At 35.7% G+C, this 22,976-nt stretch overlaps 1 protein-coding gene across 4 annotated transcripts in view; it reads right to left on the reverse strand.

The window, feature by feature from the left end:
• WWOX (WW domain containing oxidoreductase) overlaps positions 1-22,976 on the reverse strand; it is a 524,293-nt gene that overhangs the window by 478,795 nt on the left and 22,522 nt on the right. For all 4 annotated transcript variants that reach the window (XM_086757955.1, XM_086757956.1, XM_086757954.1 and 1 more), the window contains exon 5: positions 17,261-17,367. In XM_086757955.1, the coding sequence (XP_086614081.1) occupies positions 17,261-17,367 (107 nt within the window). The remainder of the gene's footprint in view (positions 1-17,260; positions 17,368-22,976) is intronic.

The following is a 22,976-nucleotide window of genomic DNA, read 5'->3' on the forward strand; positions in this document are numbered from 1 at the left end:
TCTTTCTGAAAAATGAAGTTAGGAGCACACAAGTCTAAGTTCAAATACTTACAGGATGCTCTTTAAATCAACCACACACCTTTGATCTAGACCCCTAACCTTTTGAAATCTCGAAGACAAAATACATTTTCACCGTGTGCATAATATGCCACATCTCCCTTCTTGTAATTCTGCACATGGTAGGAAACATTCAAAGACTTTGCTAAGGTGAAACAAAAAACTTGAAAAATGCAAGACTAAGTTGCATGCCCACAGAAAGTTTGGCCACAGAACCCCTGATTACTGAAGCAAGGTCAGGTACTTACTCATAATGCATTATGCTTTCCTACTTTGTTTTGGAGTTACAAGACATGTACTGTTCTGGTGAGACTTCTAGTATCATGGGGAAATAAAGTCATTTGAAGCCATCCATGTTTTCATACTAGTCAAGACTGTCTTCCCACTACTCAACATTTTTGTTGAGTCCCTGCTGTAATCAGAACTGCTGTTACTGTGCCAGCTTGATACATTGCTTGCATACAACTGGAATGAAACTTTTTTTCTACTATGTAGTAGTTGAGTGCTGGCATAAAAAAACCACTCCTGGTCTTCTTAGTTACCACAGATAAGTCAAACTAAACCCAACCTCTAAATAAGATCTTTCTACTCCCAGAGAAGACAATGCACCAGCAATATACGGCATTTTTAAATTTACGATTTCTATGAGACCTACCACACACTTACAGAAAAGTCCAGAGACTAACACCTAAAAATAATTAAGAAGTTTCAGACTTGCTATGGTTTTTGTGAAGGTGGACTTTAAGCCTTGTGAGGACCACCAAAAGTAAGAAGAATCTTATCCCGAAGCATGACAGTTGTAACAAGCTATGTCTTAGAATAGTTCATCTTTAATCTAACACCATAGCCCTGAATCTGTTCTGGTTCTACAAATGCCTCTAGTTATTTCATTTTTATCAGTGAAGAAAATGAAATAAAAAGTATTTCATACTTAACACCAAACAGAGCACGTTATCCCAGAAGACGTGCTTAAATAATTTAGCTGTTAAAAGAATCTTTAACTATAAATGTACTAAATTCCAGTGCAAAAGATTAACTACAAAAGAAATTAAAACTGCCTTAGGAAAGAGAGATAACATTTTTGTAAAGCATTTCTAAAGCTTTTTGATACGCTATTTTTTAGAATTATATCTCAAGAGAACTAATATTTTTAAATGAGACTTTCAGAAGTGCTCAAATTGCAAAGTAACATTTCTGCAAGTTCAAGAATTCTGTGGAACTTGCTTTGCTCCCATTTAAAAAAAACCCCACACAAAAGCAGTACACAATCTTTGCCCATTTAAAGAATAAACACCTAGCAATCAGAATTTATCAACAAAAAAAAAATTCAAATAATAGTCACTTAAAAAAAAAAAAAAAAATGTTGCTTCTGGTTCTATCAACAACTTTGTCACAACCAATGAAAGCAAAACAAGATCTTTTCCCCTCAACAACTTAAGTTTCCAGGGTTTTATCACCAGTCGAAGCAGTCTGTTTGCATTCTCCAATACAAACTGACAATCTAGCAATACAGTACATTAAAAATTCTCTGTAGTATTGACTGCCTGAAGCTGATGCTCCCTTGCTAAATGCAGTGCAGTTCAATTAACAGCTCTTCAATATACAATTTAATTTTTCTTTCATCTTGATCCACAGGCGAGCTTGAAATGAGGAATGCTGGAATAGATGTACTTTAAATATTGAAGCAAGTCTTTATAAATAAATCCATCAAACTGGTAATGATTTCTGTCATAACACGACCAAACAGATGAACCTGAATGTCTAGGACTTTCAGGTCTGTACATTGTTTTTCTCAGCCTTACAGGACTGTGAATTGCTGGTGCAGGAAAGGCTCCAAAAACACCCCCCAAGGAGTCGAAGAGCTTTTCCCTTACTGCACCATTCTTAGGGAGTAGAGAACACTTTTCTGCTGCTACTTTATACAGTAAAGCCTTCCGCGTGTAAAAATGCAACTTATCACTACTGTCACCAGAACCGATTCCGAAATTTTTAATATTTCTCTCATTATTTAAAAAGACAACCAACAAAAGAATTGCGTGGCACCAGTTTCCATTACCAAATTTGCACTCAGCTGGAAGGCAACCAATTCTGAAAAAGTAAATGTTTAATGCATAAATACTACCCTGGATTCCTTTTTTCTCCCTGTAGTGTGAATATACATGGTAAACTTCAAGTTTTCTCTAGGTAGTTGTACCATTTCACAGGAAAATGTAAGGTTAATTTAACCAGGACAGAATGAAATATTGCATTTCAAAGTTACTCTAAGTGGGACACTGCTAAGGAAGCTATTAATATCTCTTACAGTGTGCACGCTCAAGGAAACATTGTGAATCAGCTCATTTCTCATAGGTCTACTACACAGCTTTCAAAATGGTAGAATTTACTACTGTTCATCAGAAAGGAAAACACTCTACTTTAAGCTAGAGGCATTTTCTACTCTTTAAACATATTCACAAAAACAAACTTGACAACACTTACTGCCTTACGTAGCAGAGAAGCACCACCGACATGGAAGGCTCCCAACCAGCGCGAGATGAGTTACAAAGCAAGAGAGTCTTCACCAAGTGAACACAAGTAGCGTTAGAAGAGCAGTAATCAGCTTCAGATTAATTCTGTCAAATTGCCTTTTCTCAATCTATACATCAACGCATAGTGAAATAGATAGGTTTACCTCGTTTGTGTCCACACTTATAATGGTATTAATTGACATGCTGAGGTAAGGTGCCTCTTAATTGTTATACTTTTTTCTTCTTTACATATTTTTAATCATCTCATCTACATTATCACTTTGAGTGCTGAAGAAAAAAATCTTTATAATATTAACCAGCCTCATTATTGTCACCGTTTCCTTTTTCCCTTTACTTCTAGTCCTACAGTCAAAAAAAAAAAAGTATCTCAGTACTGTATTTTAAATTGTCACAGAAATAACATTCAGCATTTACAGCAATTAACTCATCATTACTTTGAATAACCACTAATTGGTATGCTCTACAAACCTGCAATACTGCAGAATTAAAAATAAACATAACAAAGATATAATTTACAACTACTCAATACTTACAATTAAAGTTAGTTTCAAGATTTATTTCATTCTATTATTTTTTATTAGCTACAGCAGACAGTAAATGGGGTGTGCCACGTTCTGCTTTGCAAATACCTAGATTATAAAATATAATTACACAAATTAATTAGAAATGGGTACATACACTCATGTCTTTGTTTGTAACCATAACATGTTAAACATGACTACATTAACGAGCAGTTATAAGGTAGTATAAACCAAGTGAAATTTTAAAGCTCCCTGACTACGTAAGGCATAAATGTCACCCTGGCACAGAGAGGGTCACCCCCACTTCGGTTCTCCTGATGTCCTGTCTCGAGGTTGCAGGTAGTATACAGGTTGGCCGGAGTAGCAATTCTGTGAGAACTCCAATACCCAAGGTACCGTGGCAGAATACAAGTCCAGACTGAAACTACCCCTGACCTGGGCCCTGTACTTTCTTTCCCACCTGTGCCTTCAGCTCTGCCCACTGATTGCACACTTACCCTTTCACAAAGCTCAATGTGATTATCCTAATCATCCTAAGGATCTTTATCCTTCTTAAAAATTTGCTTCTAAACACTCTAAGAGACCAAAAGTTATTAGCCAAGGAAGGGCAGATACAGTGACTGAGCACGTCTTGGTTCCCCGGGAAATCAGAGAAGAGATGACTCTTGAGAAAGCAAGGAAACGAACAGAATAATCTGTATACTTTCTTCTAAAGCCAAAAAAAAAAAAAAAAAAAAAAGGAGTTCTTGTTTATTTGCTGCGTCCAGATCTGTACCTGCTGCACTTTCCTAGCAGGGTCTATGATTACAATTATACTGCTATAGCATTTCAAGGATGCATAAAGCTTGCATCAGCAAGATGCATTTATTTCAGTTCCACCTTGGCAAAACAAGGGATATTAACCATAAGCCTTATTTAGCAATCTAATTGCATCTTCACAAAGAGCATCTACCAATACATCTAAGCTGGATCAGATACACCTCACCAGTCTACCACGTTGTCAAGAATCTGTAGTGTAAAACTCATCCGAGATCTCCTTTGAATGTGCCTAACATGGTGTGTTTAGAACCTTTAAGTACAAATAGCTCTTTGTCATCACAACCAACAAATATCCAAGGCCTAAGAGACCTAAAGATGTTTCAAGTTAAAACCAAACAACAGTTAGATCACAATGTGTCCCTTGCCAAAAGACCAGAACTACACAGCTGGCATCTGTATGAGTAAGGATTTAGAGGACCTGAAAGAGACATCTGCAAATGTAAGTCTAAGGTGAAGACGTCCTGATTTATCTTCTAACTCATAATTACAATAACAACAGTTTTGATAAGCACGCTTATGAACTAAAAGTATTTAGTTACATATTTTATGTTAATTTTTCCTTTAGTATTTATACGCTACGATCAGCTATTCAAGATTTATTTAGGTGGTCCAAGGCCTGTTTTGCATGTCTCCAGCAAAAAGAAACTAACAAAACTACCCCAAACATTCCTTTCATTTTCTTATTTCAATACTCTTATTTGATAAGCAAAGTTTATTGTTGAAGTTAATGCTGTATCTCAGTGACTTCAAATGAAATATGGGAAAGAAAAGTTTAGCACATGATTACTAATTTTTATATACTGAGTAATAAAGCTGCTTCTGCAAAATGATGTGCTGAGTATCTTTATTGGGACCAAATTAATAGCAGTTTAGTGCAAAAATCTGAAAATTTAGATTGTGTTTTCCATGTAATTTTTAATTATGAACATCCCCTCATCAATAGAGGACTATTAAAGGAACAAGAGTTTCTGTTTAGAAAGCACAAAGTGTTTACCTGCTCACCATGGGGGTAGCAGTGTATCTAATTCACTCTGGTTCAGAGTTCTCACATGGAAAGTCACAAGTAAAAATTCAAATGAATTTTTAACAGAACAAATTGCATTCAGAAGTAATGCATGCTTTCCCCTCTAGCACAGTCAGGAAAGCACATATGAGAAGTGCTTTCTTCCAAGATGTAAACCAGAAAGGAATAAAATAAAGATTCTTAAATTACCTCCCTCCATAATGAAAGGGTACTTGTATGTGGCGTGTACTCCCTCAATGCAGCTCTAATAAATCTCAGTAACACAGTTTCAGATTTAAAAAAAAAAAAAAGAAAAAAAGAAACAAGCACAAGAGAGTAGAATCACCTATGTTTGACACTACATAACACAAATTATGGCAGATATTGGCAGGTATCTCAACGCTTGTAAACTAAGCATGGACAACCGGCTGCAGACATATAGCTAAAGTTCTGCCCCTTAAAAACAGCCTTCCTGCATACGGATATTTAGGGTCTGATTCAAAACTCTTCAGGGCAATAGAAAATCATTATTTTCAGTGGGCTTTGTAACAAACCTTTTAATAAGATAAGATAAATATACATTCTTTTGAAAATCAGCACATAGATATACCTTAGATTTACAGCCTCTTATTAAATTAAGCATCATATATATTATCAGCACAATGGTATTGTGTCTATGTACCCTAATATCTTAACCAATTGAGTTAAATAAGCAGATAATAAATCATCCTATTCATATAAAGATGTCTGAGACAGATGAAAGGTTTTGATTATTAATTTGTAAAATTACCTAAAGAATGGTGACCATTTTGCACCCCACTTCAACCACTTTCTCCTTGGACACATGATAAACAATAGTTCTCATCATGCATTGCTAAAATGGAGATTTTCAAAGAAAGCAGTGTAATTTCTCACAGCTAGCACTAAACCTCATGAAGTGAAATAAAAGATAAAATAGCAGGCTATTAAATAGAAGTCCAGGGGATCAAGCAAAATCCAGTATTCTTCTGTCCCCAACTCACTCCCTCCAAAGGAAATTATCAGCACAAAAGGGAACTAAAGGATGAGGAGAAATTAGAAAGGACAGTAAAATAAGCAAAAAATATTATACTTTGGTTTCATAGCATAAAGGAAATAAACCAATAGTACCTTTTGAGCACTCTACTTAGCAAGTCTACATTCTATATATCTTCTGTGTTCCTGTTTTCCTGTTGAACTCAATTTATGGCTGTTTTATGTCATTTACGCTGCTCTGTAGTCATATAAGCCAGATAATTGTCTTCAGTTTTATTAACTATTGTGGATCATGAACCAAATCAGTGCTTCTTTTGATGCCCTCAACATTAGTCCCTTGTCACTGTAAAAAACTATTAGTGATCCAGCAATGAACATCCACAAAGATCCTTTTTTTTTTTTTATGTATTACAATTACGCAGCGTTGTACTACACCATGCTGGAGCTGTTATTTTCCTGCTCTACTGTATTCAGTGTTACAGGAGAACTGACACAGACCTTAGCATTTTTGTCTTTCTCAGCAAGCATTCTTCAAACATTACCACGCTGCCACAGCGCTGCAGATACATGCAGCACAGCTTCAGAAGTAGGAAGAAAATAATCTCTCTACATTTTCTTCCCCAAACTAAGCTCAATCAAGAAAAGTTGCGCTACTTCAAAAGTCTCATTTAGCATATTGACAGACCAGTTACAAGCCTAAGAAAATAAATAAATCTTAAAGAACCAATTCTTGACATTGCAGACTGTGTGACCCATCCAACTAAACTCTTTGGGATCTGAAAATGTTTATCACTCCAAAAGCATGAATGCTGAGACATCTCTTCGATTTAGTTTTAACTTCTGAGCCATTTTTAGAGCAAAGGCCCATTTCACAATCGTAAGTGGCAGAAAACCAAGACAAGAACACAGCACGTACTAGGTTAGCAACAAGCGTGCATGAGTAAGACTACATTTTACTACAAAGCATTCAGTGTTGAGTGTTGAAAGTGTTGAAAGACCCACAAGTACTCAGTTATTGCCAGCTAATATACTGTTTACAACTAATAGTAATAAATATTCCATCCTGTTCACTTCTGATAAAGAAATAAACTAATGAAGTCGGGGTTTTTACTGTGGAAAAAAAAAAAAACAATTGCATGGAAATCTATAAGATCTTGAACATAAGCATTAGTTCTTTGTTTTCTTTTTATAAAATTAAAGCAAAGAACTAATTTGGGGACAAAAATGACCCACTGGATTTCACCATGACTTTCATAAAAAATGATCACAGTACATATTAAATCATTAGCGAGACACAACGCTGTCTGTTAGTTTTAAAATGCAGAGAATGAAACTCATTGCAGAAGCAAAAGAGGGCCAATAACGTAATTACAACCCGGTGCCTGTGCCGTCTGAGTTAATGCCGTTATTTGACATTGCAAGGCTATGCCTTCTCCCACGAGCCCCGCTGGAGACAAGGTTCACTCTAATTGGTTCCAAAGCACAACCCACCAACAACAGCCTTCCTCCGGCCCAGGAATGGTAATTTCCACACGACTGTAAATAGTGTTTGCAAACAATACAAACACGGTAATAAGAGGCTAGGTGGGTAATTAATGTGGTTACAAAGCAGCTTATTTGCATTTTTATTTAAAACTGCCTTCTTTAAAAAGCAGCTCAGATTTCTTCTCGCAAAAGGAGCCTTGGTTAAGGAACAGAGCAGTAATTACTCTCTTTAGGGGTTCTTTCATACATCCTTTAGGGAATTAGAATGAAAAGATAAGCAGAATTATAAAGGGAATCATGTAAAATATGAAATGCACTATAAACACTTAGTACTGTATTTACCATAAGCTAAGCTTGTCTTCTTCATTAATGGAATATATTACAAGCTTATGTTACAATCAGATTAATTGTGAAGATGGTTTAAAAAAAAAAAATAAATAAATGTAACCAGTCGCTTTAATTCCCCCTCTCCTCTCGCACAACTGACAACCAGAAATCCAGTGATGGCAAAACTCAGTGTATATAAGAATGCATCTACCTGGACCATAGTGAGTAAATTTTCAATGTCAACAATACTAAATATATTTAGAAAATAGATTCTGAGAGAGAAAGGTTCAGAAAAAAAAAAAAAAAATCAAACCCAAGTTACAGTAATGTACGTAAAGGATCAGTGAAAACCAAACCTCTCAGCACCCTATAAGCTAAACTCAAGTCAACATACAAATGCTGTGTTTTTTTAAAGACAGACATCTACAGACAGGTTTTTAATACTGTTGAGCAAACAGTGTTTCCTAGTGCCATTTAATGAACACTAAGTATGAAGTGTAATTTTAAAGAGGTTATTCTGGTTTGTGTTTCTGTTTGGAAGGGTGTCTTAAAATTTTGGTTTAAAAGTTCACACTGTGTTTAAGTAGTATTATTACAAAACTTTAGACATGGTAGGGATTTTGAGACTCACATTTCCAGATTAAGAACAGCAGGATTGTACTAAAGAAACAAATCACCAAAAAGATCACCTCAACATTTCTACGGATAAAATTCTGCTGACTGAAGGAAAAAATTAAGGAATGGTAAGATACTGTGACTACTTTCAAAATTATATTTTAGATTTTTTTTTTAAAATAGATGTAGTAGATGTTGGAAGGTGAACAGAATGATGAGAGTAGAAGTAATTTAGTCAACTCAAAAGACAACTTTGTCTTTACCGGAGGAAATCATGGCAAATTCACTAACTATGTTACAAATCTCACCATCTCATAGCTATGAGAACGCTCTGTTGGTTTTTATCAGCTGTCTACAGCATTATGAATTCATACATTAGCAAGAAATTTCAATCTAGCCTAAAAATCCAAAATTAAAGACAGAACGTAGGGTAAACTGTATATTCCCAGACCATTTATTCACCACCTTATTCAAGCATACCTTCTGGAATAATGAATCTCTTGTACAAGGCACAAAACCAAAAGGAGATGAAGTCACCGAAGCATTGCAAAAAATGATTTTTTTAATTTATTTTTCCCCCCAATAAATAAAAACCACTTCAGTTCTATTCCTCCATAGCTAATAAACTCTGTCTAGTCTGAAGGAAAGAACAACTGTAGACTAAATAATGGTCACCATCATGACAAAAAGCCCGTAACTGGTGGGTCAGCAAGGGCTTGTGGAACTCATATCTCTGAAAGTCCGTGCCTTTGCAGGGTTTTTTTCAGGTTCCCCCCGCCAAAAAAAAAATCTTCATGTGCTTCTTGCAGAAAGAAACCCTTTCTTCCTCTGGCTTGTCCCAGGGATGGATGAAACAGGCAGTAACAACTGCAGAAGCTCTTCCATGATTCAATAAGGCTACAGCGAACTCCAAGATCAGAATGGCTTACAAACAGCAACAGACACCCTACCCGAAGGATACCACAGCCTTTTCCCTAGTATTGACATAAAAACAATCTTTACTTTTTCATTCTTCTTAAGGACCATCACCTCTCCTAGCTATAAAGCCAAGCTGTTGCACTGTTCTCCTTCACCAGCATCCAGCTTTTCATTATTAATAGAAATCCTTCTGCTTGCCTTTTCTATATTTGTAAAGAAGTCCCAATTTATTTTAACATGTCTCACTACATGGGTTTTCCTCATATCTGAGAAAAAGATTATGGAAAACAGAGATTTCTGCCTTTTACAGAGTAGTTCCTTCATTCATATTACCAGACTTATTTTAAATGTTATTTCCTATACATGTAAAAATTCCACAGTGCTAAACCACTTCAATTCCCTTCCACCTTGTTGGACATTACTAAACTTTCTCCTGCATTTATTACTTCTATTATCACCATTAGAAAGTATTCTCTACTGAAAGACAGGTCAACAACATAAACCAGAGGCTTAAAAACAAAATTAAAAAGCAACACTACAAAATGTTTACGTTTGTTTCCTTAATCCTCATTTATTTAATAAGAACTGAGTTCCGAGAACACTTAATACCAAATTCTGTGCTTGCTACCACTACAATGGAAGTCAATGTCATTATGTGGGGTAGTGAGCATAAAAATATAATGAAGAGTGAATTCCTGCAGACTCCAAAATTGAAATGCCTTGCACAGGAACCTAAGCTATTTTTACCACATATTTTTCCTGTAAATAGTCACATACATACAAAGGATTAATATTAATGGTCTTTGCTTTATGTAACCAAAATTCAGTATTGCACCGAATACAGTACAGCGAAAATCAAACACTGACCTACTCTAACTGTAGTCCTTTTCAAGCAGAGCAAAGCTAGAATCTAACTACATTTTTAAGAAGTACTTTCCTTTTTATCCACATTCACATTTAGCATATACTTTATTTTGAATCTCTGCCACCAACTGAACCAGAATAAAAATAGTTCTGAGAACCATATTGAGAAATAAAATATATATCAAATTAATGAAACATTTGGAATTTATCCCTGTTTACTGGAAATGTAAGCCATAAGAGGTCCTGAATGCTTGGAAAATGCCCACCAAATCCTTTGAAGCCTCCTGCACTCACTCACACTGACTGGCTTTTATATTTCATAAATGTAATTACTTTAAAATATCAATGTATTTATCTGGATAATAAAACTATCTTTAGAACAGTAACAGTGCAGAGCTAACTAGAGATGAAGACACAGGTATGAAACAGTCCAGCTGTAGCCAGTGCATCGACTCCCTCACTAAACGCTATCAGTATTCAGCAGGATGCCCAGCCCTGCAAGTTAGGGGCTTAACACATCTGCTGTATAGCTCAGACTGTTTTACAGTGGTTTCGTTACTAACCATAAAAACTGGAACAGTGGAACTGTATAAACAAACTGAACAGTGTTTTTACTGTAAAACACAAACGTAATATAAATATTTGCCTTTCCCTTTTCTCAGCATCTATAATGAGAGCAAATTCATGCCATATGTTTATAGTGTACAAAAAAATAGATCTCAACAATTCATCCATGTAAATGTTGGTTAAATTGTTTAATGTTTTTAACTTTGTGGGTTGTTTTTTTTAAACGCAAATTTCCTCGCAAATCATTAAACAGCCTGTCGCTCATCAGTGGCCACATTCACTGATCTGGAGCTGGTTTCAAGAGATGAATCTGGCAGAAAAACATGAAGATCACAGATTTCTCACTGATAACAAGATCAATAGCTCTTGACAGGCTGCGACGTGACCACGTGGACAGTTACATTCCCAATACACAGGCCTGTGAACTGAAAGAAACTGCCACCTCAGAACATGTCAGAGACTTCAAAATACAAAGACAAGTGCTTTCCAGCTTCTCACATTAACAGAGTATATCAGCAGACCGCAGTACATCTAGCTTTTCTTACAGCTGTGTATGCATGCTACTACTGCTAAAGAACTATGTCTACTGTTATTTAACAATTCACTGTCCGTCTGTATTTGGAAAATAACTTTGCAGCACACACCACGCTCTAAAGGTGTCTCAGATGAGGAGATTACTCCTAGGAATTTACTGAATTCTTGAAAATTATGGCCAAAGTCTGGTCGTACTTTCACACTGTTCTCCATCAGCTGTTACTAGCACCAGTACTGGTTAAGGCCTACACTATCAATTCTCCACTAGTAACACAAGGTCCGATTCCACTGCAATTACAGCTAATTAAAAGATTCCTTCCCTTCAGAAAGATCGGGAGCACACCGTTAAAAACAAACAAACAAAAACCCAGCATTGTACTCAGCAGTGACAATAATGCTTTAGTTTGAGTGTCTCTGGCGGCAAGTGAGACAAGTTGACATGGAATTTTTTTTATTGCATCACCAGTTAGCTTAATAAAAGATACTGCCTCTTCCTACACGGCCTTTTCCCCATAGCAAGGTTTGGAAAACTACTTTTATCTTGATTCTTCAGCACAGTCACTATTCAGAGCACTGGAAAATGAAATATGTCTGTACATTGCAGGCTTTTATAACTGTGTATTACACTGTGATGGCATGTGAGTCAGTAATACACAATTTTAGAATATCATGCTTTGAAACAACACAATTCTTTATTACAAAATAACAATACAATATTGGAAATATTTTCTTAGAAATGCATGTGTTTTACCCACATGATATTCTGAAATATTTTATATTTTGAAGACATTACTTTTTAAAAGCTTTTATTTAGCACCATTTTGAAACCATTTAATTCTGTACTAACAAACTTGTGGCTTTATTCAGTATTTCTACATCTCCAAAGCTATCTTTTATGCATTCTTCAGATTCTTCCATAAATGAAAATCTGCCACTAATCATGCTGAGATGTCCTCTCTGAATCATTCACGTAAGTTAGTTTCAAGAACAATTTATTGTGCTGGTTCTAATGTAGTCTTACATAGTCTTGGTATGGAAATAGTGTATTAATGGCCTGACTGATTTACAGAAAAAGCTCACAAAATTAACATCCAATAGACAGAAAAGGAAATCTTATCTTCTGTATTGAGGTTAGCTCCCATTAGTATCAAGAGACTAAGGAAGAAGAATATTTTACAGAGCTATCCTGTATTCCACGCGCATACAAAAAAAAAATAATCTTAAACCAAGGCCACCATGGGGACAAGACACTACGGGGAAAATCAGTCGCTTTTCCTTGAGGAGGAAGCACACACAGCCAACACACGAAAACTGTTGTCCATGTTCTGTCCAAACAAGCCCAGTTTGCTTCTTGTCTTTCTGCACTTTGCAGGATTAAATTGGAATACAAAGAGTCACTTATGTTCTAATTTCATTCAGTTACTTAATCAGCAAGAATATAAATCACTCCTTAGGTGGAGAATACTTTGAGGGAAAGGAATACAGCAAGAAGTCACGTTTATTTTGTTGGGTTTTCTTCATCGCCAGTCTCACTTCTCTTGTCACGTCTCTACCTTATAAGTTTCTACATACAAAGGAAACTCAAATTTTCTTCCTACAGTTTAATCTAATCTTTGATGTAGCTGTAGGCTTAACACTGAGGAATAATTACAAAAGAAACATTATACTTTTTATGAAATATTAAACTTACAATTTATCTTTAATATCTACTTCAAAGACTTTGACAGGAATAAATAAATGAGAGCTTCTTGGCAAGAAAAGCTGTGATTTATGAAATATTTTATTCATTCATATTCTTAAGTATTTTCTTGAGAATACTGCTAACATCTGGAGCTACGCAGTCTTATCCAAACATTCTGCTCATACTCAATTAGAAAATTATATCAATAATAATGTAAAATAAATTACCTAGCTTCTCTTCCTGGAGCATAGATTTCAATGTTCGTCAGAGCAACTATGTGTACAAACAGCACTGTAGTGTTTTTCATTAAGCCTTAAAGTCAATTAAGCCACGAATTGGAACAATCATTCCTCCTTTGCAAAGTATTGATATTTTTTCTTGGCTGCTTTCGGGCCTTTTCACTACTCAAGGAGAGATTTATGTTTGACAATTTCTCCCTGATTAAAATGAATCATAACTCTAGAATTCCAATTTCCTCTCTTCTGAGCAAGAAATTATCAAATGGTTTTAAATTGATACTGAATGTCATCATGCATGAACAACATTCATTCGCAAGATATCAAATGTAAAACTGTACTGATCTCTTTTTTATCTTCTTTTACGTACTTTCTCTTCCTCTCTCTTTCCCTCTATATAAAAAACATTAGATTGTACTAATACAGTCAACGATACCTCTCTATAAAAATTGTATTTGGCAGAGTAGCTAGACTAGTCACATTAAAACTTGTCACAATGCTTTATATAAGATAAATTACTCTCTATTTGCAATATTAGCAAAATTCTACTGTAGTTTAGAAATAAAAAAAAAGGGAATACTGCAGGTTGCAAACAAATGCCAGTTGTCTAAAGTAATTAGCAAGTTTATATGGGTAATCCCTACTCAAATAGCTCAAACTATAAAACAGATCTTTAGACATAAATTGTTAAAAACAAAGTTTCTAGATTTGTCTCCAACAGCCAATATGATCAGTTTGAATTTTTTTTTTTAATAGCTAACCTGAAAAATTTTTTTTAGCAGCTAATCTGAAAAATCTTATTTTCTCCCATTATTCCTCCTGATTTCTCTAAAACTTAACAATTGGATTTTTTCAAGGCATTTAGCTGTCCCATTTTCCCTTTATAAATTTGATTTTCAGCTTTCACTAAAAGCAGATTGGAACCGGGGCTTTTGCCTAACAACTTATTTAAAACTACAACGGGCCGAAAGCAGAGCTGTCTTTCTGCAGATACTCAGTTCATAGCATTCCAAACCAGGATCTCGCCAACAGACTCACGAAGGGAACAAGCTGGATGGTTTTCCTAAGTACTGTTACATATGCTGCACTTTATTTTTAAATGTTGCATTACCATAGGTTTGACTTGGGGTTTGTTGTTGTTGTGGTTTGGCAGTGGTTTTTTTGGTTGGGTTTTTTTAGGGTTTTTGTTTTGTTTTGTTTGGGGGTTTTTGTTTGTTTGGTTTTTTAGAATTCCATTTCCAGGCTTTAGTTAATACAGACCATCAACTACATAATTGTATCAAAGTTTGAAATAATAAGTTGTTTCTTTATACATTTTTAATTATTTTCTCTTCCTGCAAAATAAGCAGAACTCTTTTGTGTCTGACAATAAAATGAATGAAAAAGGAAATATTCTTTGTCAGATACAAACCCCGAGTACTAAAGCATACTGTCCCACAGAAACATCAGCATAAGATACATATTGTGTTTGGTAATCTACATCTTATTATAGAAACAGCAATTTTATTACCAATGTAAACACACTAGAATTCAATATGGCAAAGATTTTATATATATATATATATATATATATATATATATATAAAAGTATAGTTCATGCAAATTAGAAGAAAACAGGGTTTGGACATGTGGTTGAAGAGTAGGTACTCATTTACCAAATTTCTACCCCTCAAAATATTGGAGGCAGACAGTATTTATAGTGGGGCTCAGATACTTAATCTCAAAAATTCAGAAGAAAACATAAAACAACTAGTAGTACTATTGTTGCAAACAATACCACTTGAGTAACATGAATATGAGGCTTTGTAAGGCTGTAGCCTAAACAGCTATGCTTTTTTTAAAAATTCATTCCAAATTGAAAAGTAATTCAATAATTTTGCTTTCCGTAACAACAAGGGACACAAAATACTGTGGATGTTTTGAAGTTATTAATAGCAGGATAGTTGCAGTTACATACTGAGAATTCACCCAAGCCATACACAGAGGTTGTTGACATTTTTCTTAAACTCTTTAATTTTAGGAAATAATTTTCAATTAACAGCTTCCTGCTCTGTAGTTAATGCCTATAAGCTAAAAATTAATATTTTACATCAGTATTTTAATATTACTATCAATCAATCATATTAATCTTTGTCTCTTTGTTTTCAGTAACTGACATTGGGGCAGGTTTTTGCGTTTGTTTTCCTCGAGATTGCTTACAATTTCATGTAAATTTTAAGCATCTTGTAATTCATCAACTAATTCTCTCCTGGTTACACACTCCAAGTAATTAAAGTTCAGTAATAACTTATTCTTTCTGCTCCAGCACCTGCATTTCATTTGTTTATTTTCCCAGAGTCATAAATCTGAGGGACTGTCAAAGTGCCATAATATTAGTGCAATAATCAAAGTTAATTAGTCCCTCTCAATAAACAACAACAAAGCCATTACAAAGATGCATTGAAGGTTTTCCAGCTACCCAGTTTACAGATGAGATTCTTTTCTGAACAATTAGAATTTGAGAACTGTTAGTAAACAAACGTAGTGTTTCTGAAGTAATTTGACCTTCAGTGATCTTCATTCAATTAACAATTCATTAACTTTTGGTGAGGTAATACAGGCATTAAGACAAGTCCTCCTGAACTCCCGTTGCCTTCAAAGTGCTCAGAGATATGCTTAGAATTAAAGAGATAATGGGGTATTTTAAAAATCAAAGGTACTCAGCACTGCCTTACTTTAGTTATATAAAAAGCTATATTTATCTAGACTGGGCCCGCTAAATTTAAAAGACAGAATACCACCAAATCCATTTCTATTGAAAGAGAATGGACAGATAAACTTTAAGCAACATACGCTATGCTTGGCCCTGTCGGAATTCTCTTGGAATTCCACACTGTTGAAATAAAAAACAAAGAGAGCTTTAATGTGAAGTGCTGAAGGTGAAAGGAAGGTATGTTTCTCTTCCAATCCTTTACTTTAAATCATTAATATCATCGGGCAAGAGAAAAAGGCCTAAAACCAAAGACTGTTTCTTGAACAAACTTGTGGTTACAAAAATTAGCAATATTATAAGCATCACTTATTTTGAAATACTTACTTGTAAATAAGCACTGTTTGTTTTGCACTAATAAATATTATAATTATCTGTAGACTACTTATGTGTAAATATTAATCCTACTGAGTGCTCTCCCATATCATCTGGGAGCAGCTGAAATATCTTCAGAGCCTGGGAAACAAAGTTACAACACTCATCACTGATTTTAGGAGGAAAGAAATAACATTCCAAGAAATCTGACCCTGCAGTTTATTATTTAAGTAAAGTGTATGGGACTGTGCCCACAGATTATGTCCTGGAAATCAGCAGTCAAGCTCAGACAAAACTAGCCTGCAATTCTTACCAGCAACTAAATGATTATGGGAGGAATAAATTAATATTGAATAAATGTTGATATGGGCCTTAGAAGATTAAAAAAAAAAAAAAACAATTGAGGGGGGAAGTTAGGAGTCAAAGAGAAACAAGGGAACAAACAGTGCTGAAGAGCTTGTATTTGCATGACAAAACAGAAGAAAAATGAAAGAAAAAGGAAGGAAAAAAAGACGTTTAGACAGACTGCCTAGCAGCCGTGCTGTTGGACCTGATAGACTAGGAAAGAAAAGGAAGGAAACATTCTTGGTTTTGAAAAGAATAAGAATGATCCTCTGAAATTTCTCATAGTATAAAGACATAGGCAAAATAGTGGCTGTCTCCAACATGTGAGTGTGTACATTCTCCTTCAGTTAGGGATACATTTTGGTTCTAGAAACATGCTGCCCTGCGAGCTATAAAACATGCCTCAGTGGTTCTTTCAAACATTTTCACCCTTAGAAAATATCTGGATGTAACAGGGCTAACAGCATCTCAAGCCTTGCAGTCCAATACGGTCACATGAAATGAAAAACCTCAATCAGGGATATGCCAGTGACTGAACATGGTATTACCAAGTAAGACAAATGTCTTCTTCCTTAACTTCTTGCATGGCAACATATTCTCTATTTAACTGCTTGTACTGCACAAAAGACCTCCCATCTTGCAAAACATAGCTTAGTGTTGGACACTATCTACATTTACTTACCCATTCCACAAGAATGCGTTGCACAGCCTCATTGCCTCTTGACGTATTTCTGCAGGCCAGGATAACATACGCCCCATGCAGTGCAAGAGACTTTGCAGTTTCAAAACCTATGATAAAACATTTTCCTAGTCAGAAATACATCTCAGTAACAAAACAGAGCAATAAAATTACCTGAGAAGGTGAGTCACACACTTAAGTACACTAACACTACCTTGCAGTCTCACTACTTGTTTGACAGTGGCCTGGACTCGGCTTTTAAGAGCACATTGGAAAAATGTAGACATCTCAATCTGAGCAGGTCTTTGGCGTAAGTATGTATTTTGTGCAAAATAGGCCTGGGATCTTCAAAAAGCAGACTCAATTCCTCTGCCTTGGTGTCTCCAGTGGTTAGAAAAGCAGGATTATACTTACTCCTTACCTGTTTGGCTGTGAAGAATGAGTCTGAAGACAAGATTGCAGAACTATTATGCCTGGCAACATCACATTAAAAGTGACAGAGTATTCTAAAATCGAGCTCCCAGCTCTTTAGATGCACACTTAGCCTTTGATTCATCAGTCTGAGGACCATCTATGGCAGGGGGGATCACCCAGTGGGATGTGTGAGGGAATAATAATCAAAATCACATGGAGGTAATGACTCCTTTTTCCAATCTGAATGCCAATCCATCTGTAGAACACTGCTGCACAAAACCAGGGACCAGAAAACTATCCAAGTGTTAAACCATTCCTGGGAGGGGGTTGTCAATCTCATTCTTAGAAAATGAGATTCTACCTGAGGAGATCTATTAAAGTGCAACATGAATCTATACCCCAAGGTTTTTTTGCTTTCATCCATAGAATAAAGTTTCACAGAAAATTTCTAAATAACTGTACACAACTTTTGCAATATTTTAAATAATTTCTTCCCCATTCTGAATTTGTGCACTTCATTTCTCCTTTCTAAAAGGAGACTTCAGATTTCAGATTCATTTCAGTTTGTTAATTTAGGACTATACTGCAATTTATTGAGATCAGTTCCAATCATGAAACTGCCCACTAAGAGCTGCCACTCTTTCCAACTTGACATTACCTGCAATCTTTGCAAGCTTACTCTGTTTCACTGCTCAGTTCATTAATGAAAAGCTGCATAGAAGTCGGTCTGAGGTAAACTTCATTTAATTGGAAAAAAATCTGTGACAATTTACACCAAATTATTGGCTCTTGGAAGTGCAGAATGCCCATAAAGTGCAGAGAATTTAGTCAGAAACCAGGTTTCTATCAGGGGTGACCTACTATGTCTTTGTGATGTGTTCACTAGCATCATTGGGTGTGCATCTCCATGGAGAACTGAAACACTGACAGAAATTTCCATCTAGTGGAAAGAGGCATAATGTAGCTTAACGCGTTCCAATTAGACAAGCTTAAACAAGAAAATGAAGAATCAAACTGAAATGCCCAGCAATTTGAGTATGTGAAGAAGTCAAACAGAAGAGGTATTGGTTTTAGCTTTACGACATTTAAGGCATGTTCATGTTTCCTTTTAAAAATTGTTTACAAAAAAAAAAAGCCTATTAAAATGGGCTGTCTCACTTCCAAAACACCCTGAAGCAACAAAATTCAGTTACAGCACAAGACATAACTTACATTATAGAAACAACAGACACCAAGACAAATTTACACCATTTTCTGCAATTACATCTTACAGTATTTAAGTCCAAGCAATTTTCTTGTATCTCTTTTAAAGCCATTCATTGTACTAAGCAACTTTAATTACCTGGGTAATTCATTGCATGCACATGAATTCAGCTACAGCATATGCAAAGATTCCCCCTGTTCCTAACTCCACTTTAAGCATATTTCACTAGAATTTTTCATGTAACTAATGTAAGACATGTTGTACCGGAGTTCTATGAGCTAGCTGTATGCTTCTTGTCTTGCCCCCAAAAATACACTTACTTTGACCAGCTTACCATATTATTAAAAACTAGCTGGAATGCCTGGGAACACAGTTTTTCTGCTGTTACACAAAGACCTAGAGCTGACGGCCAGTTTAATTAGCTAAGCGTGATGGTGTTTTGGTAACTCTACCCCATGTCATACCATGCAAAATAATAAACTCCATTCCATTATCTGTAACAGTTAATAACTTGATTCTCATTAGAAACTAAACTGAGAAAGACTAAAATTCAGCCAAGTTACATGCTGTAAATTTAGTTAATTTTAATACCGCCTTGATTCCCTGCAAACTTAGAGATGAGCGTGAAATACTCGTCTAAGACACAGTCACTATTTTCTAGGCTACCAAAGGATGATTCTTCAGCCTTAGGCAGACATGTTCTGGATCATTCCATAAAATTATGTGCTAAAAAAACCCTCTTTTCTGAGGATTTTTAAGTAGACCATCCTTCCATTCAAAATATTTCCACAGGTCACGTGCCCATGTGTCTCCCCATCAGTCACATTTTCAACTACTAACTCATTCATGAACATTCTTGCACTGTATTTAGGAGAGCTAGGTTTATGTAAAAGGAGAAAAACAAAGCCAGGTATGCAAGCCACGTAAAGCTTACAATTCAACAACTGAATTACTGGCTATAGGTAGGGAAGGCATGTAGCTATTACTACCTGATCTTTCTATCACTTTGTGTGGAGCATAATTCATAAGGCATCTTCTCAGACCATCTACCAGATGAAATACATGAAAAGAAGGAGGAAACACAATGTCTTCTTCAGAGAGCTCACTGGAGTTTAGGTATGATCTACCTACCAACTTGTTCACTCTTGAGACTACAGCACTTTTGTAGAAGTCCTTAAAACAAACCTCCATAGATGTGAAAAGCCTCATTAAGCAGTACAATTAAGTACCTTTACAGTTTAAGAAGCAACTATGCAGGAGCTTAGAAGAATGCAACTTCTAACTGAAACACCTGAAGCAGGAGTTTGGAAGCACCTCAGTATTCAAGTCCTTTTACAGCTTTAGCTCTTTTTTCTTCCGCAAAAATTAATGCTTCCTTCCTCCCCCAGCGCCACATAGCTAAAACAGGTAGGGAAAACCTTCTAGCAGGGTGGAAAACTTTTTTTAACAGATTCACTGTGTTAAACTAAGTTTGCCAACAACATTTGTTTTTCAGCAAAACGTAGCCATGTTTTCAATACACAGTAAATTTTAAAACCTCAGCCTAACACAGGGATTGAGTATTTATAGTACAAAACTGTTTAAACTCTGTAAAGAAAACCTTGCCTATCTATAAAAACTACATTGGATCAAAACCCACATTGAATGTGGTTTCGTACACTGCAGTTAAACCACAAACATCATAAACACCCAAACAACAGTAAAACTTAGAAAAAAAAATCACTGTAGAGCTAAATAGATAGAGAAATCTAAATACCTATGTTAAAGACGTGCATAATTAAGGAACCAGAGCAACCTCAATTCCACCCACAAGAGCAACTCTGTGGACTTTAAAAGAACCAGATTCCTTTACAATTTCACTTAATCGGAGCTTGCAGCTACCAGTGCGCTCTCTTACAGCGACACAGCCCTTCACAATGAAAGAACATTAACAGCAACGATACCAGTTTCTTTTCCAGGAAAGAAATCATAACCTCCAGTGGCGAATCTTGCCTGTACCATAGTGTTAGGGTATTGCAGCTGCAGAACCATTTAAGCCAGGTAAAAAAGACAGCACAGCCTACTGCAGACAAGAACTATTGCCATTTGCATTCTGCCTAGCTGCAGCCCCTGGCAAAGGGTGTACGTGGCTGAAGGAAGCTGAGCCCAACCTCAATATAATACTTTTTTTGTGCGTCAGTTTTCAAAGTAGGCATCTCAAAAAAGCCACAAAACTTGAATATCTTCTTATTAATAAATAAATAAATAGATCGATCACACATTATATATACTGGTTGTGTTTTTTTTTAAAGTAGGAACAACATTAGAAAAACAGCATAGGATAATATACTTGAACATCCAGGACAGTCAATTACAAAGTCAGTTACAAATTACAAAATACAGATAATTCCCCCAAGTGTGACAGAAGAACAACATCTTTAAATAACGTAAACTTCAGAAAAGCTGTAATAGTATTTAAATATACTCTATACAATACAATGTTGAAAAAGTGTTGTATAAACTAAGATAAATTCCAAGTGATTTCCCGGGAAATCTCAAGAGACAAGACTGTCCTGAGACTGGCTACTCTTCCTGCTGTTGCTCCAGCTCTGACACTCAAAAGTGACAGTCCTGTTTAAGAATAAGACATACACGAGGATTAACATTATGGCACAGCTCTCTACAGCAGCAGCTAATCTGAAGGAGTGGCACCAGAACTAACAAACGCATGGGATTTGCTACAGACATTTAAAACACTTCAGCCCTTGACTTCCAGCACGCTTTTCATAAAGACTCAGAAATCAGCACTCAATTTCATTCTTCATCTTCTGTGATGACTGTTCAGTTCAACACTCTCACATTCTTATCTGCAGTCAACTACTATCAGTGAATTTTGGGACAGATTTTCAGTTAACGGTCTCAATTAACGAGCAGTTAGCATCGCTCAATTAATGCCAAGTACACTGTGTCAACATACACCAGATGAGTACATGGCTCTGTCAAACGGTGCAACCTCCTCTATAAAACAGAGAAAGGGATTCACTGAGTGGAGAAGTAATTCAGCGATTTCTTGTTTAAATAAAGTAGACAGTATATTTATCATCAGGGCACATTTTGTAAAGAATTTGTATCAGGCATTTACATGTTTTAAAACATTCCTTTATTCCAAATATAAGAAAGTTTGAATACACAAGAAGAAATTAAAAACCATTTCAGACCATGGCAAGTTTTCTTCAATACTGAAATACTGCAACAATGATGTGAGATTTAGGGAAGAGTCTTCTGCACCTAAGGTGCAACAAAAAGGTTGTTGCTTGTGCTGGTGGTTTAAGGGTACAACATCCAACAGATCTTTCACATGGAGTGATGGCAGGCATATGCAAAACACCACATCATTGACAAACTCATACTTTTCAGACCCCAAAAGCACCTTTCATTCTGTATCTGGATTTTTTTGGTCACAATCACTCTGCTTCAACATGGATATTTAGGATAAAATCTTAGAGGCATGTTATTCAAGTTGCTCCAAATGCCAGTCTTCAAGGAAATAAAGCACCAAGATATTTTAAGAGTAAAAAATTTTAAATGAGCAATTCACATGACATACTAATGCTGCCTTTGTTTCTGTGTGTCTGCAGGCACGTGGCAATGACACATACTGATTTTTCATTGAAAAGTTTGATGTTATATGAAAGATACATCCTGCCTCTCCCTTTGTGTGCAAATTGGACAAATATGTTTTTCTTGGAGCCATGAACCACAGAAAAAGCCAACCAAAATAAAACAGGATGACTAATGCATTGATTCTGTCTTCCACCTAACCTACTTAAAAATATGCACTCATTACACAATACACTGCCTTGCCCAGAAAAGTGTATTGCAAAGAAAAGTTATTCTTAAAAGTAAGTGCATTGCCATTGTCACTGACAAAACACAAAATCTTTTGTTTCATCTGAAGGGATCACAACACTGAACAAATATGAAAAAAACACCCTTAAGTTGATGAGATTATAAAGACCTGTGAGTTATTGTTCCTGTAAAAAATTAAAAATGCATCACTTGAGGCAAAGAAAGGCTAAATTCATAACTGAAGACACTGCAAGCAAACAAAAATATAGAACA

The sequence above is a fragment of the Chlamydotis macqueenii genome, chromosome 13, assembly GCF_036417535.1.
Source record: "Chlamydotis macqueenii isolate bChlMac1 chromosome 13, bChlMac1.mat, whole genome shotgun sequence".
NCBI lineage: Eukaryota > Metazoa > Chordata > Aves > Otidiformes > Otididae > Chlamydotis > Chlamydotis macqueenii.